Source organism: Gobio gobio, assembly GCF_949357685.1.
Source record: "Gobio gobio genome assembly, chromosome: 21".
Classification (NCBI taxonomy): domain Eukaryota; kingdom Metazoa; phylum Chordata; class Actinopteri; order Cypriniformes; family Gobionidae; genus Gobio; species Gobio gobio.
This window is the reverse complement of record NC_137117.1, coordinates 27115533-27143380: the sequence shown is the minus strand read 5'-3', so window position 1 is coordinate 27143380 and position 27848 is coordinate 27115533. Positions and strand designations below refer to the sequence as shown.

Genomic DNA, 27848 nt, shown 5'->3' with positions numbered 1-27848 from the left:
ACAGGTGTCTTTATGCAGCTAACGACCTCGAACAGGTGCATCTAATTTAGGATAATAAATGGAGTGGAGGTGGACATTTTAAAGGCAAACTAACAGGTCTTTGAGGGTCAGAATTCTAGCTGATTGACAGGTGTTCAAATACTTATTTGCAGCTGTATCATACAAATAAATAGTTAAACAATCATACATTGTGATTTCTGGAATTTTTTTTTTTTTTAGATTATGTCTCTCACAGTGGACATGCACCTACGATGACAATTTCAGACCCCTCCATGATTTCTAAGTGGGAGAACTTGCAAAATAGCAGGGTGTTCAAATACTTTTCCTCACTGTATATATACACACACAATGTATATTCAGTTTATCAGTATTAGGTTCAACTTCAAGAAGTTAAACTGTAACTGAATTGCGCAATCTGCACATTTTGACGCTTAAATTATGTTCTAAATTATGAATGGGTCAAACGCGTTTGCAATACGGCCTGAATCCGTTATTTTGGAGTGCTCTCTTACGGAATCATCTGAAGTAGGCTATTGAGAGAACAGCGCTGTTTTTCAGTTGACGCGCGTTTCAACGTATAAAAACTTCAACTCCCATAGTGCATATCGCAACCCAAGCTTTGGGCGAGTCTATTTTGTAACTCAGTGGGGGGGATATCAATGGTGAAATTATGGTTACGACAAACAATATAAAACTTTTTCGTTATTACCCCATTGCGTGTGTTATAAAATATTACTTGAAACGTTAGATATCTTGCCATCTATACAATGCATGTATCTGGGGGTCTAATATGAGCACACATTTGTGTTATTTCCCTGTATCTTGAATAATAGCACAATCTCAACTCAAACTCTGCACATGTTGGTTCTACGCTCCTAAACTGAAGAATACTTGCTGAAACTGTTAACGGTACAGGGAATAGCCGGTCAGGCAACCGTCCAGCCTCCCCTCACACTGGAAAGTCACGGAGCTCCCGCCACTTCCAGGGATAAAGTTACATAAACGGTTTGATTAGACCTTTTTGTTCTTTATCTTTTGCCCGCGAGGTTTTTCTGTATTCAGTACCGTGGAGAGGCCAAGTAATATCGGATGTGGTGAGTTCTGCATACTTATGTGCCTAGCTAATGCTAACTAGCTAACGTCTCCACAAGAACACATCTAGCCAAATCCAAGTTTTACTGCTGAAGTCAGCTAGCCAGGCGCAACAATTTGCCTATAATTTTTAACTGGCCACTTTAGGAACAGCCAGCTAACGGCATGCGCGAGACAATGCGCTCCATGCGCGCATCACGAGCCGGGATAAAGGAAACCAACTCGTCCTTGCGGGAAAGTTGGCTTGTTCTCCCGTCATATGGTTTAGGTTATTTTTCACAATTCCTTCATGCTCTGCAAGAAGGTTGTGCTAAGCTAACAAGCTTCGCTTTTGCAGGCTAACGTTATCGCAAAATGTCCTCGCATCGTTTCCAAGAAAGCTAGTCTGGATAGATAGCGAGGTAATCTGACTGCCCATATATCTGCAAAACTGATTGTATTACAGTCTTTTAAACGTATCTCAAGGTTCACATGAGGAAAAATAGACCAAATACTATATCAAACTTGTAGGGATGTGGGGTACCCGGTCATTGCTTTGCTTGTCTGGTTAGATCACCGAGCATTAAACCTCAACCTGTTTATGTAACCCTGTAACGTTACATTGTTAGCATCGATTTGCTATTATGTAAACTGCAGCTTCATTAAATCCCACGATGCCCTCTTTAGTACGCATATAACTGCAATCTCAAACTATCATCTTAAAATGGTGTTTTGCAGCGAGCTAACTGGCTCACGCCAACTGTGAGGTTTTGACTATCAAGTGCAGGTGCGTGAGCGGCAGAATGATGCGATGCGTTGGGGGTTGTTTACATTGTTTGTACCTGCTGTAAAGGTAACTCTCACACAGGGGACATTTGCTTCTTTTATGCACCATATGCGAGAATAAGCGGCCCACTTGGGCCTTTGTCACAAGTATCACCCCATCCCCCAACGCTTATTCCTCTCATTTACAAGAAAGCCCATGCCTAACCCCTCATTTTAGCACTCATTGCTTTGAAAAGACATTTTCTGTGGGTTGTTGGCTTAAGAGAGGTAAGCTGATCCATGCAGTGCAACAAGGGATGTTCTTCAGAGGTTATGAAATCATTATTAAACTTTGGATAAGTGTAAACGTTCTTACAGGCTATTATTTTATGTCATATGTTATTGCTTTATTTTACGGCACTCTTTATCCCCATCTGCATGGGTGAAATATTTTACTCACATGGTTCATGTCAATTATGTCTGCTCCTTAATAGTTGTGACCTACTTTAAAGAGTCAGCTGTCAAGAGCAGGTTGTATGTTTATATTAGGTAGAGTGAATAAGTGCAGCACGTGTTTTAGTACATGATGTCTATTAAATCATCTCATACAAGCACTTTTCAGTTTTTCCATCAGTCATTGAAAAATATTCTGCTGATTTGAATTTTTTTTTATTGCAAAAATGTTCTGCATTCTACTGTAATTACCAGAGTGCTGAATTGATGGGAGGTTAGTTCATACTGTTTCCCATGCCTAGTAATAAATATTCATTGTTATTACCAAAATCACATGTACATTTAATTTTGGCTATTAATTGTAAATAAATCACATCTTTACATTGCTGTAGCCTAAAGCGCCATTGAGAGACATTCTCAACAATGTCCTTAAAAATTGTGTCTTTTGGAAAAGTCAAATGTATAAGCGTAAACATTTTCCAGCCACACGATTATAATTGTACTGTTTACATATAGAATTTGAAGCATGTGTATAATCCTTAAATGGGCAGGGACATTAAATATCTCTGCACACATTAGGACTCAAATAATGTGTCATATTTTTCTTCAAAACTTTGCTTTTACTTTCAGTACTGTTTGTATCTCCCATGTAAATCCAATAGGATATAAAACCCATTTAAAATAATAGTTCAACCAAAAAAGAACATTCTGTCATCATTTTCTCACCCTTCATGTTATTCCAAAACTGTTGGAATTTCTTCTGCTGAGCATGTTGGTTACCAAATAGTTTTGGTCAGCATTGACTTCTATTGTATGGAGAGAGAGAAAATACATTTTTCAAAATAACTTATTTTAAGTTTCATAGAAGAAATTCCAGTAATGGCATGTGCCACTAAAACTTGTGCCAATGGATTGGGTCATGTGCCACTGACATGTTGACAGATGAGTTGAGCAGCTATACCGATGTAATTGTGACACAGAATCCTAAATAAATAACCTAATTTAGTGATTTTGTAAAAAAAATTGGTTATATTTTTTAAACATAGTCAGTTGGTGAGTGGCATGTGCTGAATGAATGTTTATGTTATGTCCACTGAAGGTTATCTAATACCAGTGTTACTATATTGTTGATTACGCAAACTGCCCATTCTAGGAAACACACAAAATAAATGTATCATCATGGGTCACTATGAATACCATATTAATAGTCGCATCTGTTACTGTAAACCGTTATTTTTGCATGATGATGATGCTGCATGCCTGCTGGTAGGTGTCAGTAGTAAGTGTACACTGGCCAGCGCAAGATAAACCAAAACTTATGACAGTTGATGAAGATCCAGGGGTGGTGTATTTGTTTGTTAGTTAGACGATAGCAAAAACAAGTAATCCAAGTCTGATGTTAATCTAAATTAATATAGATATAATTAAGTATGTGGTTAGTGATTCTCATCTAAGGCTTTAATATTTTGCAAATAATATTATGGATTTATGTAATAAGAAATATAACAATTTTTAACAATGTGAACATGCATTCTTTCTGAAGATACCTGAATGTTTTGACTACATACAATAGACATCCAGTTTAATATAATATCTAGAGACCTTCATCACTCTGCATTGTGATGAGCCAGTGTCAAGGTCTAGGCTTTTCAATGGTTGGTGCCAGTTTTCATAATGCATTTCAGAATGGTACGTTTTCTTATTGTAGTTTACAACATGAAATACCTAATTGTTAAGTGTCAATTTGTGGTGTGACACACACACACACACACACACACACACACACACACACACACACACACACACACACACCTTTGCTGGTTTCCCTTTTGTGGCCACCTATCTAAATAGCGTCTGTTTTCTTTTATCATTCCAAGTGATACAGCTGAACTGTCAATCTTATGCAAGTAGAATTTTTTTTTTGAGTTATCAAAACAACTGAGTATTTACAATATGTATTTAAAGGGTTAGTTCACCCAAAAATGAAAATTATCCCATACCCTCAAGCCACCCTATGACTTCCTTCTTTCCACCAAACTATAAAAAAAATACAAATATAATATAAATATAGTATAAAAAAATATCCTGGCTTTCAAGCTTTAAAATGGGAGTGAATAGAACCATAGATTTTGAAGCCCAAAAAGTGCATCCAGCCATCCTAAAAGTAATCCATATGGCTCCAGGGGGTTAATAAAGGCCTTCTGAAGCAAAGTGATGCGTTTTTGTATGAAAAATTTCCATATTTATAACTTTATTCCGGTAATGGCCGTACGCAAGTTTAGTTGTGGTGGAAGAGTGACCTCTGACCCGAAGCATGATGTATTGATGAATGCGTTGGGTCAGAGGTCACCCTTCTGCCGGAACTTGACTTGCATGCAGCTGTTACCGGAAGGCAGGGATTTGTAGTTTATAAATATGGGTATTTTTCTTACAAAAAATGCATTGCTTTGCTTCAGAAGCACTTTATTAAGCCCCTGGAGCCGTATGGGTTTCTTTTATGATGGATGGATGTGCTTTGGGCTTAAAAAAAAAGGTACCATTCACTCCCATTATAAAGCCTGATTGTGTTTAGCTGAAAAAAAGTCAATCACGTAGGATGGCTTGAAGGTGAGTAAATGATGGGATAATTTTCATTTTTGGGTGAACTAACCATTTAAATAGGCACATTGTGTTATATATATATATATATATATATATATATATATATATATATATATATATATATATATATATATATATATATATATATATATATATATATATATATATATATATATATATATATATATATATATATATATATATATATATATATATATATATAAATAAAATATACACACACTCTCTTATTATAATAAAAATAAATGCATACAACAGGCCACAAGGCAGAAATTAAGTATGAAAGCCTGATAGCTGTTGTAACAATTAACGCTCTAAACTCATGCTTGAAAGCTACTTATTTTTAATTATCTACATGATGCATGGCAGACAGTTGCATGTGTCACTGCTATTGGTGGTGCCACAACATACGACATGCTCCGCAACAATGTCAGTGGCACCTGGCATGTCACAAGTTTTAGTGACACATGCCACGATCCACTGGCACATATTCCAATGACAACTGGATGTGGCACTAAGCATAGCGGCATGTGCCAATGGCTTCTGTGCGTTCCATGCCACTTATGTATTAACACCACAATGTTAATACCGCCTCTCAGAATTTTTTCAAAATAACTTCTGTTTCACAGAAGACGTTATTCAGTTTTGGAACATGAAGAGGAAATAAATTGACAATTTTTGGGTGACTATGTGCTTAGTGCTCATCTTGACAGTGGATAAAGTGGTTCAGTTCAATATGCGCATCTGAATATCAATTATAAAACCTTAAAAGTCCCGGCATGTGCTGTGTACGTACTTGAAGTAGGCGGGTTTTCCGTAAAGTCTTAGGTAGGGCAGCCAATGGGCGACTGCAGAGGATTGCAGCACTCTTGGCGAGACCACCTTTTCCTGTTCCTCTTTATCCCAGCAGCTCCGCCCCTGTGCCACAGCTGCCATTTTGGTTTTGTTCCGTTCGCTGAAACAAACCCAGAAACGCGATACAGGCAGGCAGGCAGCAGACTGAACGACACAGTGACTCGGCAGGATAGTGAAGGGGGCTTTCTCACAGCATCTCGCCCAGCGCTGTTCGTGCTGTTGCTGTCCGTTTTCTCCTCGCATCTACATCAGCACACAATCCGCACCATCTAAGTTAGTTTCACACGAGGAGCGCTTTGCTGACACTGAGAGTGGACTGAGAAGGATTATTGGTAAGAGACAAACAATTACGTTATACGCTAACTCAGTGCAAGCAGCTGTCTGATTCAATAGAGCTTTATAGCGTGTATTTCCTCGCATATGCTCGTATAATTATGCTCTTTTTGATCAGCACAAAGCTGATCGTTGTGTTTGTGCAGGTGCGGAGTTCTTTCATTCACTGGTTAGCATGCGAACTTGTGACTAGTGAGCTAACTTAGGCCTCAAGGCTCGGTAAACTGCCTGCACCAACTATTACAAAGCATGTAGCAGGCTAGCAAGCTAACGTTGGGTGTTTGAGAATCCCCTCGTTGCCTGCTAAGTGATCACCCGGATAAAATAGTTAAATCTAATTAGCGGCCCGCGACATGTTTGGATTTCACGTTTGGCGTGTCTTGTTTAATCTAACAATTTGATGTCTTGACACACTGCAGATGGTTTTTCTGTCTCGTCGAAATGGAAGTGAATATCTGAAATGTACAAAGCAGGTGTAGCCGTTGATTGTAGATATTCTGTTTTTTTGCTTATGTCACGCACGGCTTTATTCATGTTTCGGGTTTGCTTGGGTCATCCTAAATCTGAGGGCGGACACCTCAATCTGCTCGTACCGTAATTTTGGTTTACAAGATTACGTCAAGATATTAAGTTGACCGTTTGTATGCTAATGGATTTGTATGCATTATTTTTATTGTATTAAAGAGACGGTTCACCAAAAAATAGTCATTTTCTTACCGTCACGTTGTTCTAAACCTGTATGACTGACTTTCTTCCGGGGGGACTGTCAGTCTGAATGACAGCCTCAGTCGGTACTATGGGGAAAAATGAAAGTGATTGATAAGTGCTGTCGTTTTCTGCCTAACAACTCTTTTAATGTTCCACAAAAGTCATATAGGTTTATAACATCACGAGGGTGAGTAAATTATGACAATAAAAAAAAGATAGTTGAACTATCCCTTTGAGATAGATGAACTATGTTAAGATGAGAGAGTTCAAAGATAGATGAACTATCCCTTTTTTAAAAAAACGAAAGTGTTCTGTTGACAACGTAACGATTGTATGCGGAATTTCCGCTCGAGCGCAGCCCGTGAGTTTGAGGCACGGATGAATATAATTGTGTGTAGATCAGTGGGTTGTAACTTAGTCCTTCTAGAATATACGGTTTGATTCGAGGGCCGTTGAACTCCGCAACTAATGAGCGTTATGAAGTTTCGTTTGTTTTTAGTGAGATATGGCCAACCGTAATGTCACAAGAATTTGTGTTTGTGCTGCACCGGCCTTGGGATGTGACATTCACTGCAGTTTTGTTTTAATGAATCAGCGGTTTTGTTAAGGCAGTGGATGAGCCAGTAACGTAGATGCACGAGCCATTCACCATAAACACAACGCTTCTGTCCGCGAGCTATTTATAGCCGAAGAGCTTAATCTTGCGGCAGAAATCGTGCTCTTTTTGTGCTGTGGAAATACAAACCTTATTGTTGTAAATCCTCATTTGAGTGATCTGAATGTAGTTTGGTGTTTTTCTTCTTGTCATAGTGCAAGCTCATTCAATCACCTTGGTTTTACAGACCAGAATCCCCTTTGCCCTTTTTGAATCACAATGACTTCACTGTGTTGCTCGTACAATCGTTTTTACACTCATGAAGGAACTGTTCAGTGCTGAAATTGCAATTTATCTATATAAGGACATATTTCAGAATTCTCATAAAAGCACGTTTTATACGGATGATTAATTTTCTGTTTTCTTCTGAAAGTTACTTAATTTGTGCCCTTTTGTTCCATCTTGGCTGTAGACCCAGATCTTAAAACATGTTTGTTCAATAGTGAGTAAAAGTAGTACAATTAGTAGGGTTTTTTTTGTTTTGTTTTTCAGGTGCTTGCACATTAAATAATGTATTCAACCCATCTGGATGTTGCTATTATTTCTCATTTACGCCACTGCTTTCCATTTGTTTGTGGGAGTAACCACAAGAGCTTTTGGCAAGACCTAGAGCAAATAGCTTGAAAATGCTTTTAAGCCTCTACTAAGATGTTAATTGGTTTGTTTAATCTGTGAATCTGATATGTTATTCCACCAAAATGAAGTGACCTGGAAGATGCTGTTCTTTTTATTTTCTCTGCAGATGTTTAATGTGATCTGCAGTGTTTGCGTGACAATATTTATGCACTTCAAACACTAATATTTGCTTGGAAAAACTCAGAAATTGAGTTTTCTTTCTTTTTTAGATGTCCAGCTCGCCGCTGTCCAAGAAGCGTCGCGTGTCAGGATCAGAGACGAAGACGGGATCCCACTGCTCCTCCTCTAACTCTGTCAGAACCGAACTGTCTCACACACCAGCTAACGTAGGTTCAAGTCAGGCTTTTTATAACTAATTTGTTTGGATGTAACTTTGACATCTGGATTTTCTAAATTTATATTGATTGAATTGATATTAAATATTCAGATGTAGTAATTTTTTTGTTGGTTAAAATCATCATTCTTTATTGTGCCTGGTTATTGAAAGTCTTTTTTTGTAGAACAGCCAGTTTAATAAGTTATGAGCTTGACTATCTATTTATAGTCTGTTAACTGTGGTTCTCGGTCTCTGCAGGGCATGGCTAAGAATGGAAATGATGCTGAGATCGACGAGGGTCTGTACTCCAGACAGCTGTGAGTTTGGCCTTCATTTCAGTTTGATGTTTCCTCATAACGTTCTTTTTAAGCAAATAAGAGGCTTGATCATGTGAGTGGTGGCTAAATTTAGTATGTGTCTCTCAGGTACGTACTGGGCCATGATGCTATGAAGCGAATGCAGTGCTCCAATGTTCTGATCTCAGGGATGCGAGGTTTGGGTGTAGAAATAGCCAAGAATGTCATTCTGGCCGGAGTCAAGAGTGTCACCCTGCACGACCAGGGCGTGGCCGAGTGGAAGGACCTTTCATCACAGGTTAGTGGTTGGTCATGACTCATAATAACTGTAAGTGTGTGAATGCAACACACAGCCTTTGCTTGTAAGCTATGAAAGGGGGCTAAATCTGAATACAACTAAATCTGTATTTGATAGCACAAACAACAATTAAATTCTCATACAAAAGTTTGGGGTCTATTTTTTTTAAAGGAAATTGGTGCTTTTATTCAGTAAGGATGCATTAAACTTGTCAAAGTTAAAGTAAAGTAAAGCAATATACAATGTTTTCTACTACAAATAAATGTTCTTTCAAATCATGTTCGGTTGATCAAAGAATCCTGAGAAAAATGAGTTACAAAAATATTAAGCAGCACAACCGTTTTTAACATTGATGATAATAAAAAAAATCTTGAGTAGCAAATCAGCATATTAAGATTGATTTCTGAAGGATCGTGTGACCCTGAAAACTGGAGTAATGATGCTGAAAAATCAGCCCTGCCATCACAGGAATAAAATATATTTTAAAATCTAAAACAGTTGTTTTAAATTGTAGTAATATTACACAATATTACTGTTTTTACTGTATTTTTGATCCAATAAATGCAGCCTTGATGAGCATAAAGGCCAATTTATACTTCTGCGTCGGACCTACGCCGTAGGCTGTGTGATACGCCGTACCCTGACGCGCACCTCTCCAAAAATGTAACAACGCGTCAATTCTACGCGGACCGCAAGCGCTGTGATTGGTCTGCCAGAACCCCTCCCTCAGGTCAATAAATAAATAAAAAATCTGCGATAGGAGAGTGTGTGTGTGTGTGTTAGGGCTGCTCGATTATGGAAAAAATCATAATCACGATTATTTTGGTCAATATTGAAATCACGATTATGTAACACAATTATTTCACATGACTTTGGGAATGTGTTGTATTTATTAAAAATACACCTTTCAACAATTCAATTGAAATTGTAACATTTGTTGTACTTTTTGAACTATTAAAATAAATAATATAACATATATTCAAATCAAAGTATAAAAGTATTCACGTAAAAATGATAACCACAAATAAATAAGATCAACAATATGGTTCGGCTAGATATGCTTTTCAGGTACGTCTAACATTAGTTTTCAGGTACAGAAATGTATCAAATGTAAAATAACATTGCATAGTTGAGTGCATAAATTAAAGATGAATCCTATTAAACTTACAAAAGCTATTCAATCCGGATCGGATTGTTCACTTAAGGCATATACAGACTATGTCTGCTAGGATACTCATCAAGATGGACATGTTGACATACGTTTTGTGTGAGTTTGTCCGTTCAAGAGCAAGACTTGAAAGAGAACTCAATATTTGCGCGCTGAGAGACGTGTGCGCGCTCTCGGATGAGTGCACAGAGACACATTTTCTCACAGCGCGCGCCACTTCTCATTCGCGTCTTCTGGCACTAAACCCGGGTGATGACGGGGAAAACGACTGGTCATATTCAAACATACGGCAGCACTCGCATGCATTAAACAAAGTTTACAAAGAGAGAATTATTTGAAAAATATGAGGGGAAAAAAGGACGTTTACACGGCACCCCTGCTCTCGTCAGTTTTTGTTTCTTTATTAGATTGTCATAGGTCACTCTGTGTTTAATTTTCAAGTGGTTAAACAAATTCGTGATGTTCCCTTGCGTTGCAGCCACTACCATGTAGCAAATCTTGCACGTAGCATGTTTCTGCTCTTCGTCTGATTCCTCGAAGCCAAACTGTTCCCAGACAACGGAGTTGGTTTTGCCTTTTTTTGCTCACCAAACGCTGCTGTAACTGCCCTCCTTCTGCCATCTTTACTCACGCCGAGTTTTTAAATTCCAGCGGATGATATGCACACGAGACTCACGATCTGAGAAAGTTTGTGGCTTCGGGAGGGGCGGATGAGCGCGTGCGCGTTTCATTCAGAACGCAAGACAAAATAAGAGTGTTCTTGCAAAACTGAACATGGCAAAATAATTGTTTTTTCTCGATTGTACTATTTTGGTGATCGTTGGGAGGCAAAATCGAAATCGAAATTCGATTAATTGCACAGCCCTAGTGTGTGTGTGTGTGTGTGTTTGTCCAGAAATGGGATGATAGTTCCTTAGTACGTCTGCTATAACAATATTTTGTAGTCCAGCGATTCTTTATGCTAGTAAATAAATACATAGGTCCGCTGAGTATAGTTTATTTATTTTCTCATTAAAACCAAAGATGTTAATCAGTAATTGTATATCAAGAACAGGGACACATTAGGGTACATTTCGTGAATGAAGTCTCCGCAACAGCAATCGATTGCTCGAGCCACCACTAGTGAAAACAGCGGCCACGAGCACTCTGCATGATTTCACAAACGCATTCCAGCGCCAGATCGCCTTATTTAACTTTACTAATCAACTAGAGATGCTTCATTTGTATTAGATACAACAACTCAAGCTGCAAGAAAAGCCGCTCTCTCACTGCTGCTGATATTCCGACATGAATGTACACGTTCTACACAACAAGCTGCTTTTTCGGCTGTTGTCTTGATTACACCAACATGCCCGAGGACGCTGCCTACTAGCGTCTGCATGTGTAATTGCACATTGACGCGGACAACAGCACAGAAGTATAAATGGTCACGACGGCTACGCGCGTAGCCTATGGCGTACACTACGGCGTACACTCGACGCAGAAGTATAAATTGGCCTTAACTTTTCAAAAACATTTTTTTAAAATGTCACCAGCCCCAAACTTCTGTTTAGCTGTTTACCTTAACATATTAAGACTAAGTTCAGTGGAGTAAAAATATTAATTAAATTGAAACACAGGAGTGTAATATTTATAGTAGTAATAATAAAAATGTGTTTGTTACATGTCTTAGTTTTACCTGCGCGAGGAGGATCTCGGGAAGAACCGTGCAGATGTCAGTCAGACTCGACTGGCAGAACTGAACAGCTATGTGCCTGTAACCTCCTACACTGGCACCCTCACCAACGAATACCTGACCCAGTTTCAGGTACTGGACTACACCCATCAGCTGAACATGTGGACAAAATCCTACTTTTCCTACATGCATATGGAACTTTGCATTGGTTGATGTTTAACTGAATTTGAATGAGTTGCCTAAAGGGGGTTTGTGTTTGACCAGGTTGTTGTGCTCACCAACTCCAGCCTCGATGAGCAGACACGCTTCGGGGATTTCTGCCACAATAATGGTGTCAAGTTGATTGTGGCAGACACACGTGGGCTGTTTGGGTAAGAATACCCCCTTGATTTGTTGAGTTTCTTTTTTTTTCCTCTTTTTTTTTGATAATTCTTATGGATATTCTATGTTTGAATAGGCAACTATTCTGTGATTTTGGGGAGGAAATGACAGTATTGGACACCAATGGGGAGCAGCCGTTGAGTGCCATGATTTCAATGATCACAAAGGTAAGAGCCTGTGTGATGGTAGCATTAAGCCATGTTATTGTAGTAGTAAAGTGCCACATTGTCAATTGTTACTTTTCTGGCTGTCTGAATCTTTTGCTATTTTTGTGTTGTGTGTGTGTGAAAAGGACAGCGCTGGTGTGGTTACGTGTTTGGATGAAGCACGACATGGATTTGAGAGTGGAGACTACGTCACTTTCACAGAAGTGCAGGGCATGACGGAGCTCAATGGTTGTGAACCAGTAGAGATCAAGACACTGGGTGAGTTATCAGGGGTTTTCTTGCTGTTACAGACCCATGAATGCCCACTCAGACTCTGTCAGCCCAGGAACCACCAGAATACAAAATGGTGAAGAAAAAATCTGTTGTTCTCAAACTTTTTGACTTCCAAGCCCTTCCAATTTTAGAATTCCAAGAGTTTTAATTGCTGACCCCCCCGGTTTCAGACTAAAATGCATGTTTTTGACACTGACATCTTATATATCAGTGCCATTGTTTTTTCAGACATTTTAAGAGATGTCAGTGCAAGTTGCTTTGTTAAAACAGCTCAAACATGCATTTTAGTGTTCTGAATTGGTGTTCTAAATGCACATAGCATTTTAAGATTTTCTTAGTATTCATGACCGTTTTTAATCACACAAATGTAGGCTCCCTCATATTAGGGATGGGAATTTCAAGCAAAAACAATATTCAATGATCTCTGGGAATTATTCTAAAATCGCAACTTCTCCCTCCGCATGCACGCGTATAGACTGCACGCACATTAACATTTTCGCTCTCATTCTGTATGCAAACAAACTGTTTACCAAGTTCTAACCTGCACCCACTCCCACTTAAAATTCACTCTGTGTTCACCCGCTATCCGCTTAGTGATTTTTCATCCCGACCAATCCCACTAAATTTAGATCTCGTTTTCAGAATCTCACATTTAAATTTCCCCTAAAGGAAGGGAGTGTTTGGGGATAACAAATATAAAATGTTGGATATACAAGAATTGTTTATTTGTCTCATGATACTGTCAACAACGTAAAAATGTCACCGAAAAAATAGGCTAAATTAAATGCATCTCTCACTCAAAATTATACAAATAAACAAAAACTGTTGGCTTACTAGCTATACTGCAAAATTAAATATTTGAGAACAGAATGTCGCTGACTGATGACTGTTTCAGTACCAAATGTGTCTCCTCCGAAATCCGACCACAAAGGCTGAATGTTCTCTCCGCAGGTGCACTCATGACCGGGATGCAAAGAACATTTCTTGCCAGGTTGCTAAAGGCAGGGAAATGTGTGAACGCCACCTTACTTCAAGTTCAAGCGCAAATGTGCTGTTGTCAAAGGATGTTGGGAGTGGCCGGGCTATTGTCCGACCGCCCGCTCTTGTCCAAAGTACACTAGAGTTAGCGACTGCTACAGTCTTTCATTTGGAAATATAATCTCGCGCTGCAGGAAATCTGATCGAGAGCCGCATGAGAGCAGACCTCTAGTGGGAACTGAGGTTTTTCATGGTGTGAATTGAAGTTTTATATGTATATGTGTTCGCTTAAGGCGAAACAACTATTCTTTAATATTTAATGTGTAATTTAACAATTTTGAAGTCAATTTGAGGTCCCAATGGAAGTTTAACATTACTACACTATTTAATGCTTAGAGCAAAAGTTAGAAAGCTAGATATTATTTAATAGTTAATATAAAGTTGTGCATATCTACTCCACAGACCCCTGATTAAAAACTAGTTGTAGATGACACAAAACCGTTAAATAAACTATTGAATGTCACTTAGCAAAATAATTGAAAAATCTCTTTGTAAAGAGCTTGTTGACAAACTTAAGTACTAGGGCTGAACGATACATCATTTTCATCGTCATCGCGATATGAACTTGCGCGATGAACACATCGCAACAGACAGCCTGAAACGATGAATAAGGGAATACAGTTTATTACATGCGCCAATCTGAATAACGTATTCTGAATACTTGGATTACTTCCATTGACCTATCGGTAAGCCCCGCCCCTCGAACGCAGATGAGCCAATGGCAGTTGAGTATCACAAAGCTTTATTTAAAAAATAAATAATGGGTTCGCAATTAAATGTTACATCACAGCCATGGAAACATATGGATTCATGCCGAACGAGAGAGGAAGGCTGTCAATCGATTAATTTTTTATCTAATTAATGACATACTGTGATTAATTAATCTAAATTAATCGCATAATTTTTTGCTGTGAAAGTATTTTAAATATTTCAATTCAAATGAATCAATGAATAATCAGCATTAGTGACATTAAAGTTCAAAAACTCTTATTATTTTCACTGGTCAAATATTGGCCATAACAATAAACAATATGACCTAAATGCTGAGGAAATAAAGTGCTGAAGTGCTTCAGGAAGAACAGTTTTTTCACTGTACATACAAACAGGGCTTGACATTAACTTTTTTGCTCACCAGCCACTGTGGCTAGTAGTGGTTTTCCAAAGTTACTAGCCACTCAGCATTTTCACTGACCGCACTTTTGCTGCTTGGAAATTACATTTTATATGATTAAAGTTGAATTTGGCATGCTTAAATGACTTTATTTTGAATAATTTTACTTGATTTAGAAGATTTAAAACCCGTTCAAACTTTCAATGCAGAGTGACCACCCAAATCAAGACTACATTGTATATCAGCTGGTATGTGCAGGTGGGCAATATGGCTAATATGAGAAATTGAATATAGGCTAAATAAAAGAACAAACAAGCAAATTACATGTATATGTGTATGACACGCTCTTGGGTAGGATAGTGGACATTGCAGGACATCGCAGACGACTTTATTTTTATCAGCACTTCCATCAGGCCGTTTTTATATAGGCTACGTAAATGTTCCAATCAATGATCCAGGCAGCGTGTTCTCGTCTCCCTCCTTCATTTTACAGCTCAGGGTCAAAGTCCAATACAGAATGGATTGATCTGCGTTTTTTTTTTTTTACACGTTATTTTTCCTCAGATTAATTAATTGAAATTAACGCGTCATTTTGACAGCCCTAATATATAATTATCTCAATTAAATAGCAAAAAACAAAAAATATAAACAAATAATATATTTAACGAATATATAACTATATAAAAAATATAGGCGTGCATGCGTGTGTAGCCGCCACCCCCAACCACCGCGCCACTGCACAGTTGCACTGGCGTGTTATATTTCGTTCTCCCTTCTCTTTCTTTAATATGAAATGCTGTTTGAATTTCCAAGATAGAAACACTTTCTTGCCCTGGCTCTGTTGTTCTGGCTCCATCTCTACCTCTAGCTCCCGCTGCTCCTCTTCCGACTCCATCAGGGATGGAAATTAGCACCCGCCACCAGCCAAATACGGGTGATTTTGTGTTGTTGCGGGTAAACTCGCTTCACCTAGCGGCTACCGTGGCGGGTAAATAAAGATAGCATAGCCTACTGTTTCACCTGGATGGCGGACACTTTTAGAGGAGGCACACCTTCAAAAAAAATGTTTGCGTTACAAATCAAATTCACAATAAGTAGTAGAGAAGTTAATTTGCGCGTGGTTGCGTTTTAGCGGCTTTGCCATAGCGGCGGAGTCTCGAGAACATGAGCTGTAAACTTGCGCGGTTTTTTAAAAACATATCGAGCTTGCGTCGCGTCCACCGTTTGAACGCAAGAGGATCTCCAGATATAGAGCTGAATAGGAAAAAAAAGGTATCAATGGGTCTGTCCAGTAACTCGTGATGAACCTCAGGCGAACTGCACACTTTGCAGAGAAGCATTTGAGTTGCTCAGAGTGACTGATTTAAAGCAGCAGCGCTGACAGACCGGTCTATGTGACACATGAGACACATCCGTGCTTCTAAAGGTATAGGCCTATTGTTTTTTTTAAATTGATAATATATTTATATAATATTCCATACATTATCAGAGCTTGGCAGACAGAATTATTATATATTTTTAGACAGATTAATTAATAGATTATAGCCTAAGTAATGTTATTATTAATGTATCATTTTAATCACACATAATAAATAATCCTGCCATATAAAGTTTGACATTTATTAAAAGAATATTTAGATAAAAATGGGACAAATAATTACATAATAATAGTCATAATTTAAGTAAATTGATACAAAAATTAACATTTTTGAATTTCAGAATTGTCAAAAAAAGTGATTACTGGTTCAGAATGACTGCTTAAAGGGACAGTTCACTCAAAAATGAAAATTGTCGTCATTTACTCACCCTCAAGTTGTTCCAAACATGTATACATTGCTTTATGTTGAACACTTTGGAATATTCATTCCTACTATGGAAGTCAATGGTGCCCCCAAAGCAGCCTGGTTACAAACTTTCTTCAAAATATCATCTTTTGTGTTCAGCAGAAGAAAGAAACTCATACAGGTTTGGAACATCATGAGGGAGAGTAAATGATGACAGAATGTTTTAGTTTTGGGTGAACTATCCCTTTAAAGTGCACCAAATAGGCTACTAAAGAGTTCTTTAGAAATAAATTAAATAATCAATTGTAAAATATAACATTTTATATTGTCATGGTGGCAACCTTAGTAGGCTGTGTCGTCAACACGCTTCAGAAGATGCCAAAACTAATAGTTTCATTGTTGGGTCTAAAAACCTAAAACTGGAAGCCATAAAAGACCACAAATCATCAACCATAAAATGCCACATCCATTAATCTGCCCTACTCATTTAATGAAATGTATATCAGTTCATGGTTTGTGTATGTATAAGAGAGAAAGAGAAAATGTCAGTATTTCATGGAGACTTGAGATTAAATATACTGCTTAAGTATTGTAGAGCTTGTAGTATTACTTTTCACATCCAGTTACACATTGTCGATTAAAAACAAGAAAGTGACTGGTAAAAACATTGAGTGGCTGGTAGATTTTGAAATCCACCAGCCACAGTGGCCGGTGGACAAAAAAAAGTTAATTTCCATCCCTGGACTCCATTGTGACTGATCACGCAAACCGTGCATTTTTTCGTTTTCATTTTGGGGCTTCTGAGAAATGCATTGAGTTGCCTTAATTTATTTAGAGAGTAAATAAACTCATGAAACAGAAGTATCGTTAATGCTATCCATTGATTTCAACTGTATTCTAAATATCAACTATTTAAATTGTAACTGTTACACAGTTATGTATTCTGAATACGTAATAATGCCGGTACATGTATTCCGTTACTGCCCAACACTGAACACGACCTATTAAAGCACTAAGACATGGGAACAGTATAGCTAACATTCACATTTGAATATTTATCGCAAGTCTTATCGTCATCGCAATATTAAACAGTGTTATCGCACATCGCAGCTTTTCCTCATTTCGTGCAGCCCTATTAAGTACTCAATGTGTTACGTGGATTATTCTATGCCTCTGTCATCCTCCTCACTGTGTTTTAAAATCAATGTCGATTAAAACCGTTTCAGTCGTCTCGAGACGTCTGGTTTGACAGGTTTTTCTGCTGTTTATGTTGCCCTACATTTTAAAATGTAACTGGATCAGCATAAGTGTCAATCAGTTAACTATCTTTGTCCTGAAGGAACAGGATCTGATGAATGATAGAAATAAACTCCTTGAGTCTAAGGCCAAAGCATTGAACTTTTTATTTTTTGTTTTAACGTTACAAATGTTTTTTTACTGTTTGAAGATCAGTGGGCTGTTTTAATGTGACTGATTTCTGTCGTCAGGTCCTTACACCTTCAGCATCTGTGACACAAGCTCATTCTCTGACTATGTGAGAGGTGGTATAGTCACACAAGTGAAGATGCCCAAGAAAATTGCCTTCGTAAGTTGATGCCCTTGCTGGGACTAAGGATATGGAAATCATGTAAAGTGAATATTCTACTAGATTTCATATGCACACTTTCTTTGCCCAGAAATCCCTGTCCTCCTCCATGGCTGAACCAGAGTTCATACTGACTGATTTTGCCAAATTTGATCGTCCAGGCCACCTGCACGTTGGCTTTCAGGCGCTGCATGCGTTTGAGAAGAAGAACAGTCGTCTTCCGAAGCCCTGGAGTCAGGTGAAGACTTTTGTTAGTTTTGTGTAGCCAGATTTGACTCCGCGTATGGATCAATCCACATTCACACTTATTCTGGCCAAGAACGTTCTCAACCAATACAATGTGTTGAGTTGTGGACATCAGACTCCGTGACTCAGCAGTGATGTCTTTCTCTCTCGCTCTCTACTGCTGCAGTCGGATGCGGACGAGCTTGTGACTCTGGCTGATGAGGTGAATGCTGCACAGACCGGATCTGCCAAGCAGGAGCAGCTGGACCAGGCAGTCATCAAAAAACTGTCCTGCGTGGCTGCTGGAGACCTGGCACCTGTCAATGCCTTTATTGGTGGGCTTGCTGCCCAGGAGGTTATGAAGGTAATACAGTCTCCCATTATTGTCTTTGAGCTTCGGATCAGTGAGTTATATCAGGAACGTGTTGCATTAGCCTCATCTGTCATGGTCTGGTAAATGTTTCTTTTTCTCTTCATCTGCTCAGGCCTGCACTGGGAAGTTTATGCCCATCATGCAGTGGCTGTATTTCGATGCTCTGGAGTGCTTGCCTGAGGCTGAGGATGCTGTTCTTACAGAGGAAGAGTGTGCACCTGTGAGTGCCTCTTGTCAATCACCTTCCTTTTTCAAGATATTTCCATGTCTTCAGTATTTGTCTGATATTAGTGGAGTTAGTCCAATTTTGCTGCTCCCTTAGAAGTTTGTGGGTTTCATTCAAAGAATAATTTATTCATTTTTCTGTTTTCTACAGAGGAACTGCCGGTATGATAGCCAGATTGCTGTCTTTGGGTCCAAGCTGCAAGAGCTGTTGGCCAAACAGCGATATTTTCTGGTGAGGAGCTGAAACAGTCCGTTACACCATAATTACTCCTGCATAATTACTTTGTGTTTGTTGAAATGCTAAAATTACTAACTGACTACTACCAAATTAATCTTGAATGAAATTATTATAACCGTAAGCTAGTTCAAAATATTAAAAAGTATTGTAGTTTATAAATTATACTAAAATTAATAGCTTTAGTCTCTGTAATTTTAATTTTAGTGATTTTATTTTATTTATTTATTATTATTTTTATTTTATTTTTATCCCCCCTGTGTTCAGGTTGGAGCTGGAGCCATTGGCTGTGAGCTGCTGAAAAACTTTGCCATGATGGGCTTGGCCGGTGGTGATGGCGAGGTCATAGTCACTGACATGGACACCATAGAGAAGTCCAATCTCAATCGACAGTTCCTCTTCAGGCCCTGGGATGTCACGGTGAGATTGACCTGACACATTATTAGACTGAAGCAGGATAGAATTTTGGGGAGAGAACTTGATTATGGCATTAGTTGGGTGCACACTGTATGATTTTGTCTTAAAAGATTCCTCTAATCCTAAGCCTAAATCTGAAGTCTTTGATTGCTAGTTTGATATGTTCGCTGACAGTGGCTGTGTCAGCAGTTTATAGGCACAGTCCTGCAGTGTGACTTCTACGACAAATCGTCAAATCAAAAACCAATAAGTTTTTTGCTTTTTGACTACCGTACAGTCTTGACATTTGACAACTGAGATCCTACATTGTAACGTGGCTTATACCGGGGATTGTGTTCATACAGTCTGATAAGCAAGAACTATTATAAATCGTATGGTGTGTACACGGCGTATGGTTGCTGATGACTTTGCTCCTCCTTTGAGCAGAAGATGAAGAGTGAGACCGCTGCTGCAGCCGTGAAGCAGATGAACCCGACAGTCCGCATCACAGGCCATCAGAACCGTGTAGGGCCGGACACAGAGAAGGTCTATGACGATGACTTCTTTGAGAGCCTTGATGGAGTGGCAAATGCTCTTGACAATGTAGATGCCCGTAAGTAAAACTTTTAGAGAGGAAAGTGGCTGGTCGTGGAGGTCACTTCAAAATGTAATGGTCAAATAGCTGCTTGTGTGAAATCCACTCTGCATGCTTTGATTTTACAGGTATGTATATGGACCGGAGATGTGTGTACTACCGTAAGCCATTGCTGGAGTCTGGAACTCTAGGCACCAAAGGGAACGTGCAGGTGGTCATTCCCTTCCTGACAGAGTCATACAGCTCCAGCCAGGATCCTCCAGAGAAGTCTATTCCTATCTGCACACTCAAAAACTTCCCTAATGCAATCGAACACACCCTCCAGGTAACAATTAATATTGTAATGAACTTCTGTTGTCTTGAGCCTTAAGTATTTGTATTGACCTAAACTGACCTTTTGCTGTTTATCCATCCTCTCACTCTCTTAGTGGGCTCGTGATGAGTTTGAGGGACTTTTCAAGCAGCCTGCTGAAAATGCCTTGCAGTATCTGACGTAAGTTCCTGTCACCCTAAATAACCCTGTAAATGTTCCACTCATGGTGCTGTCAGTTTTTTAAAAATAATGTAATGTTCTTATCCCTTCCCAGAGACCCAAAGTTTATGGAGCGCACACTGAAGCTCCCTGGGGCTCAGCCATTGGAGGTGCTGGAGGCAGTATACAAGAGCCTGGTGACAGACAAACCACGCAACTGGGAGGACTGTGTAGCTTGGGCTCGCAACCACTGGCAGTGTCAATATAACAACAACATCCGTCAGCTACTGCACAATTTCCCCCCAGAACAGGTGAGGCCTGCCTGTTCTCATTTTTACAGCTCTGTGGAGGACATTTTCTTCTTCTGAACCTTAAAGGTCTATGATATGACAACTCTTTTTCCTATTAATCTAATTGGATTTATTTATTCAAATGCATTTAAAAATGCTATTTATACTTAAACACCCTTTCATTAGGCTTTGTCATGGTTTTTTATATTTCTGGATTTTGTTGAGGCATAAAGTCAAAATTGTCAAGGTTATACAACTTTCCTGAGGTCATAATGAGAGAGCCTCATTGAAATTAAAGTTCAGTTCAGATGGTAAGATGTCATATGGTGACACCTCCCAAAGCTTAATAAAAAAAAAATGTACATTTGTGATGTGGCTACCAGTCATTTCCTCTGAATTGTCACGGAAACGCATCCATAAAATTGATTATTAAAAAAGAAAAATGTAGGGCAGGGGCTTGGTTCCTGTTAATTGGATATAGGAAGATCTGAATGGCAGCTTGCAGTCGATTGAAAGGAAAGGGCAGACTAAAGGATTGGGGAAGTCTAATATACATCACCAGGAGATGCATGGATGAATCATTTATAACAGTGGCCAACACACCCTACCCATTATCTTGTTCCCTTTCCCTTACATCGTTTAAAAAGCATGTCACTGGAGGCCACGTAACAGATTTGATTTTGACTGGATAGTTGAAATACCTTTATCATTTGTTTCCAAGGAGCAAGAAAGCCATGTGAATAGAAATATTTATGAGTGTTAAATAAACGCTTTAGAAATGTGGCATTGAAACTTTAATTGCAGTAGATTATCACAAGAAGCATTCATACAAATTTTTCCAACAGAAAACAAGAAAAATCATAGTTATACTGTCTGAATGTTAGACGCAAGTTGTTTTCACTGGGAGTTAGGCAGCTTCAATACAGAAAGCTGACAGAAACACTGAAGTAATTTGTCGTTGCCATGTAAATGATACACCAACGATTCTAGTCGCATTGGTGTAAACTGGGAGGTTACACTTTGTCTATATCGGACGTGAACGGCACGACACATCGCATCAAAACCATGTATAAGAACTAGGGTTGGGAATCGTGAGAAATTTTCCTGTTCCGGTTCTGGTTCCGGTTCCGCCTAACGATTCCGGTTCCGATTCCGGTTCCATTAAAATTATTAAACAAATAGTGGTAAAGGAAAAGGCACAAAACGCAACTCAAACAATCCTTTTTGTGTTTATTACTTGCTCTCAAATGAATTTACAGTTTGGCAATATCAAAAAAAGTCCTGTATTGAACATATTACAGTAAGCCATTCTTGCAAAAGAAAAAGGAATTTATGGACATTAAAATTAAATGTTCAAATGAACACCTCTGAAATTACATTTTCTCTCTCTGTCTCTGAATAAAACCAAGTTATAAATTATATTTATTAGTTATATTTATTCATTAGTTGTAGCCCGCCCACACTGACAATTGATTGGTTGACTTAACGAAACAGGCCAATCAGGATGCTCTGTCTTACATGCGCTTCATTAGGTGCACACTAGCACACACACGCAAGGTCTCTCGCTCTCTCTCCCTCTCTGCCGTGCGCGCGTACACAGTCTGTGTCTCGCATGCGCGCTCTTGCTCGCTCTACATTACGGGAAAATTTAACTAATTTGCGGGCATCAGGGAGCCGCTATCAATATGCGGGAGACTCCTGGAACTTCCAGGAGACTTGGGATGTCTACATACTTGTGACTTTCTCTTCACCATGCGAAAATATCTGACGCAAAACCGTGAATGTGTAGTGCGAGGGCTTTCAGTGCTGAACTGCGTTAATTGGTTGCACTCCTGAAAGCGGCAGGCAACGTAATTAATATTCATGATGAGGGGAGCTGTCGCTCGCTATTAAAGGATACGCTACCAGCGCTTCGTACACACACATTGCACCAGAACCGCTTTTGGAACCGAAACTTAGGAATTTCGTGCGGTTCTGGTATTTTTCAAAAATCAGTATCGGTTCTGCATAAGAACCGGTTCTCGGTTCCCAACCCTAATAAGAACCTTATTATAATCAGTAATTCTGTCTTCACTGGATGTGCTCCAATTTAACGGATGCTATGTTCTATTTCTGACACTCTCGATCACACTCCCACTTGCACTACTGACAAATGGACAATGCATTTCTAATGTTCACTGTGTCCAAGGATGCTCCGCTGTAGACACGGTTATAATGTTGCAGACCATTTTCTTTTTCAAGTAATCAAGTTTTATCTCTTAAATCTTTGTTTGTTTAGTGTGTAAATAGCAAAGATATTGCTTCCAGCGCCCCCAATGTTTTCCAAACGCCCCGTTGAGAAACACTAGTTTATAATAAGGTCTATTACGTGAATTTAGAAAGTAGGGTAAATTTCCTTATTTTCAACTTTATTGAACATTATTGTAATATCTTTTACTCTCTTTGTCCAGCTTACCAGCTCTGGGGCGCCATTCTGGTCGGGTCCAAAAAGATGTCCTCATCCATTAGAATTCAGCACTAACAATGTGAGTATTCACTGTGTGAGAACTCAAATAAAATGGACTCCTTTGGAAATTTCACGTTGTAAAAATGAGCGATGTTTATTATTGGGATTGGCAGGATCTTCACATGGACTACATTATGGCAGGGGCTAACTTATATGCCCAGTCATATGGAATGCCGACCTCAACTGACCGCCCAGCTCTGTCCAAGCTGCTGCAGGAAATTAAAGTGCCTGAGTTCACTCCCAAGTCAGGAGTCAAGATCCACGTGTCTGATCAGGAGCTGCAGAGTGCCAATGCATCAGTCGGTAAGAGAAGAGGTGATTGAGAACATTCGAGTGGACGTGGATTTAAAACAACTATTAAACTATTGTGAATCGACACTATCATTGATTCAAACTCGTTCTCTTTTCAGATGACTCTAGGCTTGAAGAACTGAAGACACTGTTGCCTTCTAATGAAGCGACTCAGTTCAAGCTCTGTCCCATTGAATTTGAAAAGGTGCCGTTTATAACTCAACCCCAATTTTCTAGCCAGTAAAACTTCTGAACTTCAGTTAAAACGCTAATGACGTTCTCTTCCTCAGGACGATGACACAAACTTCCATATGGACTTCATTGTAGCAGCTTCTAATCTGAGAGCAGAGAACTATGACATTCCACCTGCAGATAGACACAAGGTGATAGGGCAACTGAAATGGTTTCTCAACTGTCTTGGGAGTTAAATCCCATCATTGCAGACCCTCACCTTTTGTGTTCTTGTTTCAGAGCAAGCTCATTGCTGGGAAAATCATTCCAGCCATCGCCACAACGACAGCTGCGGTGGTGGGTCTGGTGTGTCTGGAGCTGCTGAAAATCGTTCAGAAACACAAGAGTCTTGAGTCCTACAAGAACGGCTTCATGAACCTTGCTCTACCTTTCTTTGCCTTCTCTGAGCCTATAGCTGCCCCCAAGCACAAGGTACGCAGCATCGTTCTCCATTACCGCTGCAATGTTGGCATGCCTTTAAATGACCACGCTATTCTGACATTCTCGCCTTTCGCAGTATTATGAGATTGATTGGACACTTTGGGACCGCTTCGAGGTGAAGGGCATTCAGCCCAATGGAGAGGAAATGACACTCCGACAGTTCTTGGACTATTTCAAGGTAATGTTTGATAAATTGTGAAATTGGTCCATATCGCCCAGCACTATTCGTGCCCATCCCTTGGAGAAACAGGCAAACTAGGGTCTTTTTAATCTTGTGTACTCGTGGTTCACACTCTGTTCCTCCCTCAGAATGAACACAAACTGGAGATCACTATGCTCTCTCAGGGAGTTTCCATGCTCTACTCCTTCTTCATGCCCGCGGCCAAGCTTAAAGAGAGGCTGGAACTACCGTGAGTTTTTTTCCTATCTTTTTAGATGTGCTGATTTCTATTCATATGGGCAGAAGTGAGGCATATAGAATTGCAGAATTAAATTTTAACCTCTGTTTTGCTCTTCATAGGATGACTGAGATTGTGACCAAGGTGTCCAAGAAGAAGCTGGGGAAGCATGTTAAAGCACTAGTTTTTGAGCTCTGCTGCAATGATGACACAGACGAGGATGTCGAGGTCCCTTACGTCAGATACACCATCCGCTGAGAGGGCTCTTAGGGTAGGGAAGGGGACATGTCGGAGGAGGGAGAGGGTGGCCCACTGGGGATGGGGAGCATCAGTATGCTTGGAGAGCCCAAAGAGAATTCAATCTGTTTTTTTTTGTTTTCTTTTTTTAATCAGTTACAGAATAATAGGAGCATTAAATCTCAAACACCCCTCTTTCTCTATTGGTGGAACTCTCCAGGGTGTGATTCTTTCAGGCTGGTTATCATTTGGAATTTGGGGAGCATGTGAATCTTTGGCTGTAACTTATTTGAACTGGTTGTTGTAACACAGCTTCAGTGAATGAATTATTCTGTACACCAATTGTCACTCCCTCCCTCAGAATCATCTCTTTCGCACGGATCTCTGTTCCTGTCCTCATGACACATTTGTGGGCAGCACCATCTTGCTTTGTATTCTGGAGTAAAATATTGACTAATGCCAAAATATGGAGTACAAAGGAAAAATATCAGTTTTGTTCGCTTAATTTTTTTTTTTCTTTTCCAAATCGCTGCCTTGGCTTGATGTCACGTTAAATTGTAACTTGAAATGCTCTTTTTGGCCAAGGTTTTCTTGGAGCGAGTTGGTCCACTTACTGAAATCCTGCTCTCCCATATGCCCAGTGGGAACATCCCTTTTACCTCTTTGGTTTCTGTATGGGTTGGGTTCAGGAACTTGCACATAACTTTTTTTCTTTCTTTTTTTTTTTCCTCCCCATTTTTGTTTTGTTTTTTTTGGGGCAAACTTCTGGTGTACACCGTGTAGAACATAAACTCTGTATTCTTTCTACTTTGTTAAACTCCAAAAAAAAAAACATTACAGTACAAAAAAGTGATTTTACTCTGTAATGGGAGCACTTAGCGTGTTAGTGAATAAAGTTGAAAACGTTTCTTTGCTTAATTGTCCTTTCTTTGCTACTGTTGTTTTTAAAATGTATCTATAAAGTTAATAAAAAGAATCTGCAGTTAAGCAAACTGGTTATCAGGAATATTTCAGTGTTTCTGTCACGTTAAGTTGCACAGTACACATTCAATTCTGTCCTAATATATAATCACAATCTTTAAAATATTTTACAACAATAACTAACAGAAATAAATAGTCTGGGTCAACATTAGATAGAATCAAAGCTATATAGATATAGATATCTTTTCTCCAATGTTTGACAATTGCTTGAATTTTTGTGTGCTGGATTGTGAGTGGGCCACTTCATGACATTAACCTTTTTGGTTTAAATTCACTCCAGTTTGACTGTTAGTTCTGAGTAACTATCTTATTTTAAATTAAATGATCAAACCCCCACATACCTTGCAAATTACAGCACATTGTTTTTCTGTATAAATTGAACCTTGTCCCCCTTTTCTATTGATTTCTCTTAACCCTACTGCAAAGAAGCTCAAAGTGAATTTATTTCATTACAATAAAAATTAATGTACTATTTTAGTTTGATAATATTTTTAGGGGATTTTATAGTACAAAATTATATTAATGGAATAGTTTTTATTTTATGTATTGCCTGTTAAATAACATGCATTAAATACACACTTGAAAATGAAATTTCTAGCTTAAACTGCCGTAAATCTTGAATGCTTTTGAGCACAGACTTAATTTTGGTCTCTTTTTTTTTAATAAGACACTTGGCAGATTATTGCTGAGGTGAAAAGGTTTTTTTTTTTTTTTTTTTTAAGGGGGGAAACAAAAGTTATAGAAATGTATTATGTAAAATGCATACAAATACAGTTTTTAAATTTGATAGGAAATGTATATATTTTCAAATTATGTTTTACTCTAAAACTTTGAGAAAATCAAAGCCATTCATCTAAACCTAAAAAGCCACAAAGTTGTTCCAAATTTGAAAATCTCAAAGATCTCAAAAACACCAGCTTTCAGTAAGACTTTTGTTTGGGTGCAGTACCAAACGTTTCCACTAGATTAAATTAGTTTCCAATGCGGTAATATTTTGTGACTCTTTGTCCATGATTTTGTGTTTTTGTGTGTATTCACATAGCAAGTGTCAAAAGCTTTACAAAGTTTCATACCATTCCGATGAAGTAATACATTTCTAAAAAATCTTTTTTTATTTTATTAAATGACCCACCAGCACTAGAGGGTTAAGGGAACTATGAGTTAAACAATTACAAACTAATATTTGGTCTCAAACAGGTTAACCTCTTCTGAGTGACCACTTAATTTAGGCTAAATTTGCAACCATGTTACTAATTCTAGTTTTTTAGTTATTGCTAGGGAATAATGAATTTGGATGGATTAAGGTTTTACATTTTGGTAACGGCTGCAAAAATGTTCAAACTTCATTTAAATAAATAGGTATACAGGTCCTTCTCAAAAAATTAGCATATTGTGATAAAATTTCATTATTTTCCATAAAGTAATGATAAAAATTAAACTTTCATATATTTTAGATTCATTGCACACCAACTGAAATATTTCAGGTCTTTTATTGTTTTAATACTGATGATTTTGGCATACAGGTCATGAAAACCCAAAATTCCTATCTCAAAAAATTAGCATATCATGAAAAGGTTCTCTAAACAAGCTATTAACCGAATCAGATGCGCCTCGCCTGAAATTCAGCCGAGACTAGGCGGCTGCAGTGAGGGGAGGAGTGAAAAAAGTGCAGGCAAGCCGGACAGTTCTCTCTTCTCGTAGTGGATCAGACACCTGCGAGATCAAAGGCGGATATCGCGGGATTCACACTCGTGCGCTTTGTTGC

General features: G+C 38.7%; 1 protein-coding gene across 6 annotated transcripts; it reads left to right on the top strand.

The window, feature by feature from the left end:
- Nucleotides 1-834: 834 nt before the first annotated feature.
- Nucleotides 835-26684, top strand: uba1 (ubiquitin-like modifier activating enzyme 1). 6 transcript variants are annotated; one of them, XM_079803084.1, is made up of 26 exons: nt 835-1094; nt 8305-8421; nt 8670-8728; nt 8837-9005; nt 11846-11980; nt 12113-12219; nt 12306-12396; nt 12522-12654; nt 18090-18187; nt 18279-18425; nt 18600-18776; nt 18898-19005; nt 19162-19242; nt 19513-19665; nt 20089-20254; nt 20365-20561; nt 20665-20729; nt 20824-21019; nt 23449-23523; nt 23618-23807; nt 23915-24000; nt 24086-24178; nt 24267-24458; nt 24544-24645; nt 24777-24877; nt 24988-26683. In XM_079803084.1, the coding sequence occupies exons 2-26, from the start codon at nt 8305-8307 to the stop codon at nt 25121-25123; spliced, it is 3174 nt and encodes a 1057-aa protein (XP_079659210.1). In that variant the 5' UTR covers nt 835-1094; the 3' UTR covers nt 25124-26683. The 6 variants fall into 6 exon arrangements, with proteins under 6 accessions (XP_079659210.1, XP_079659207.1, XP_079659206.1 ...); XM_079803081.1 differs by having other exon boundaries at nt 855-1094; nt 23618-23819; nt 24988-26684; XM_079803080.1 differs by lacking the exon at nt 835-1094 and adding an exon at nt 5761-6095 and having other exon boundaries at nt 23618-23819; nt 24988-26684.
- Nucleotides 26685-27848: the final 1164 nt, after the last annotated feature.

Coding starts and splice junctions, on each gene's coding strand:
- uba1 (XM_079803081.1), top strand. CDS start 8,305: ATGTCCAGCTCGCCGCTGTCCAAGAAGCGTCGCGTGTCAGGATCAGAG. Junction 18,188..18,278: donor TGCCCAAGAAAATTGCCTTC/GTAAGTTGATGC, acceptor TTCTTTGCCCAG/AAATCCCTGTCCTCCTCCAT. Junction 19,666..20,088: donor TCAGGCCCTGGGATGTCACG/GTGAGATTGACC, acceptor TCCTTTGAGCAG/AAGATGAAGAGTGAGACCGC.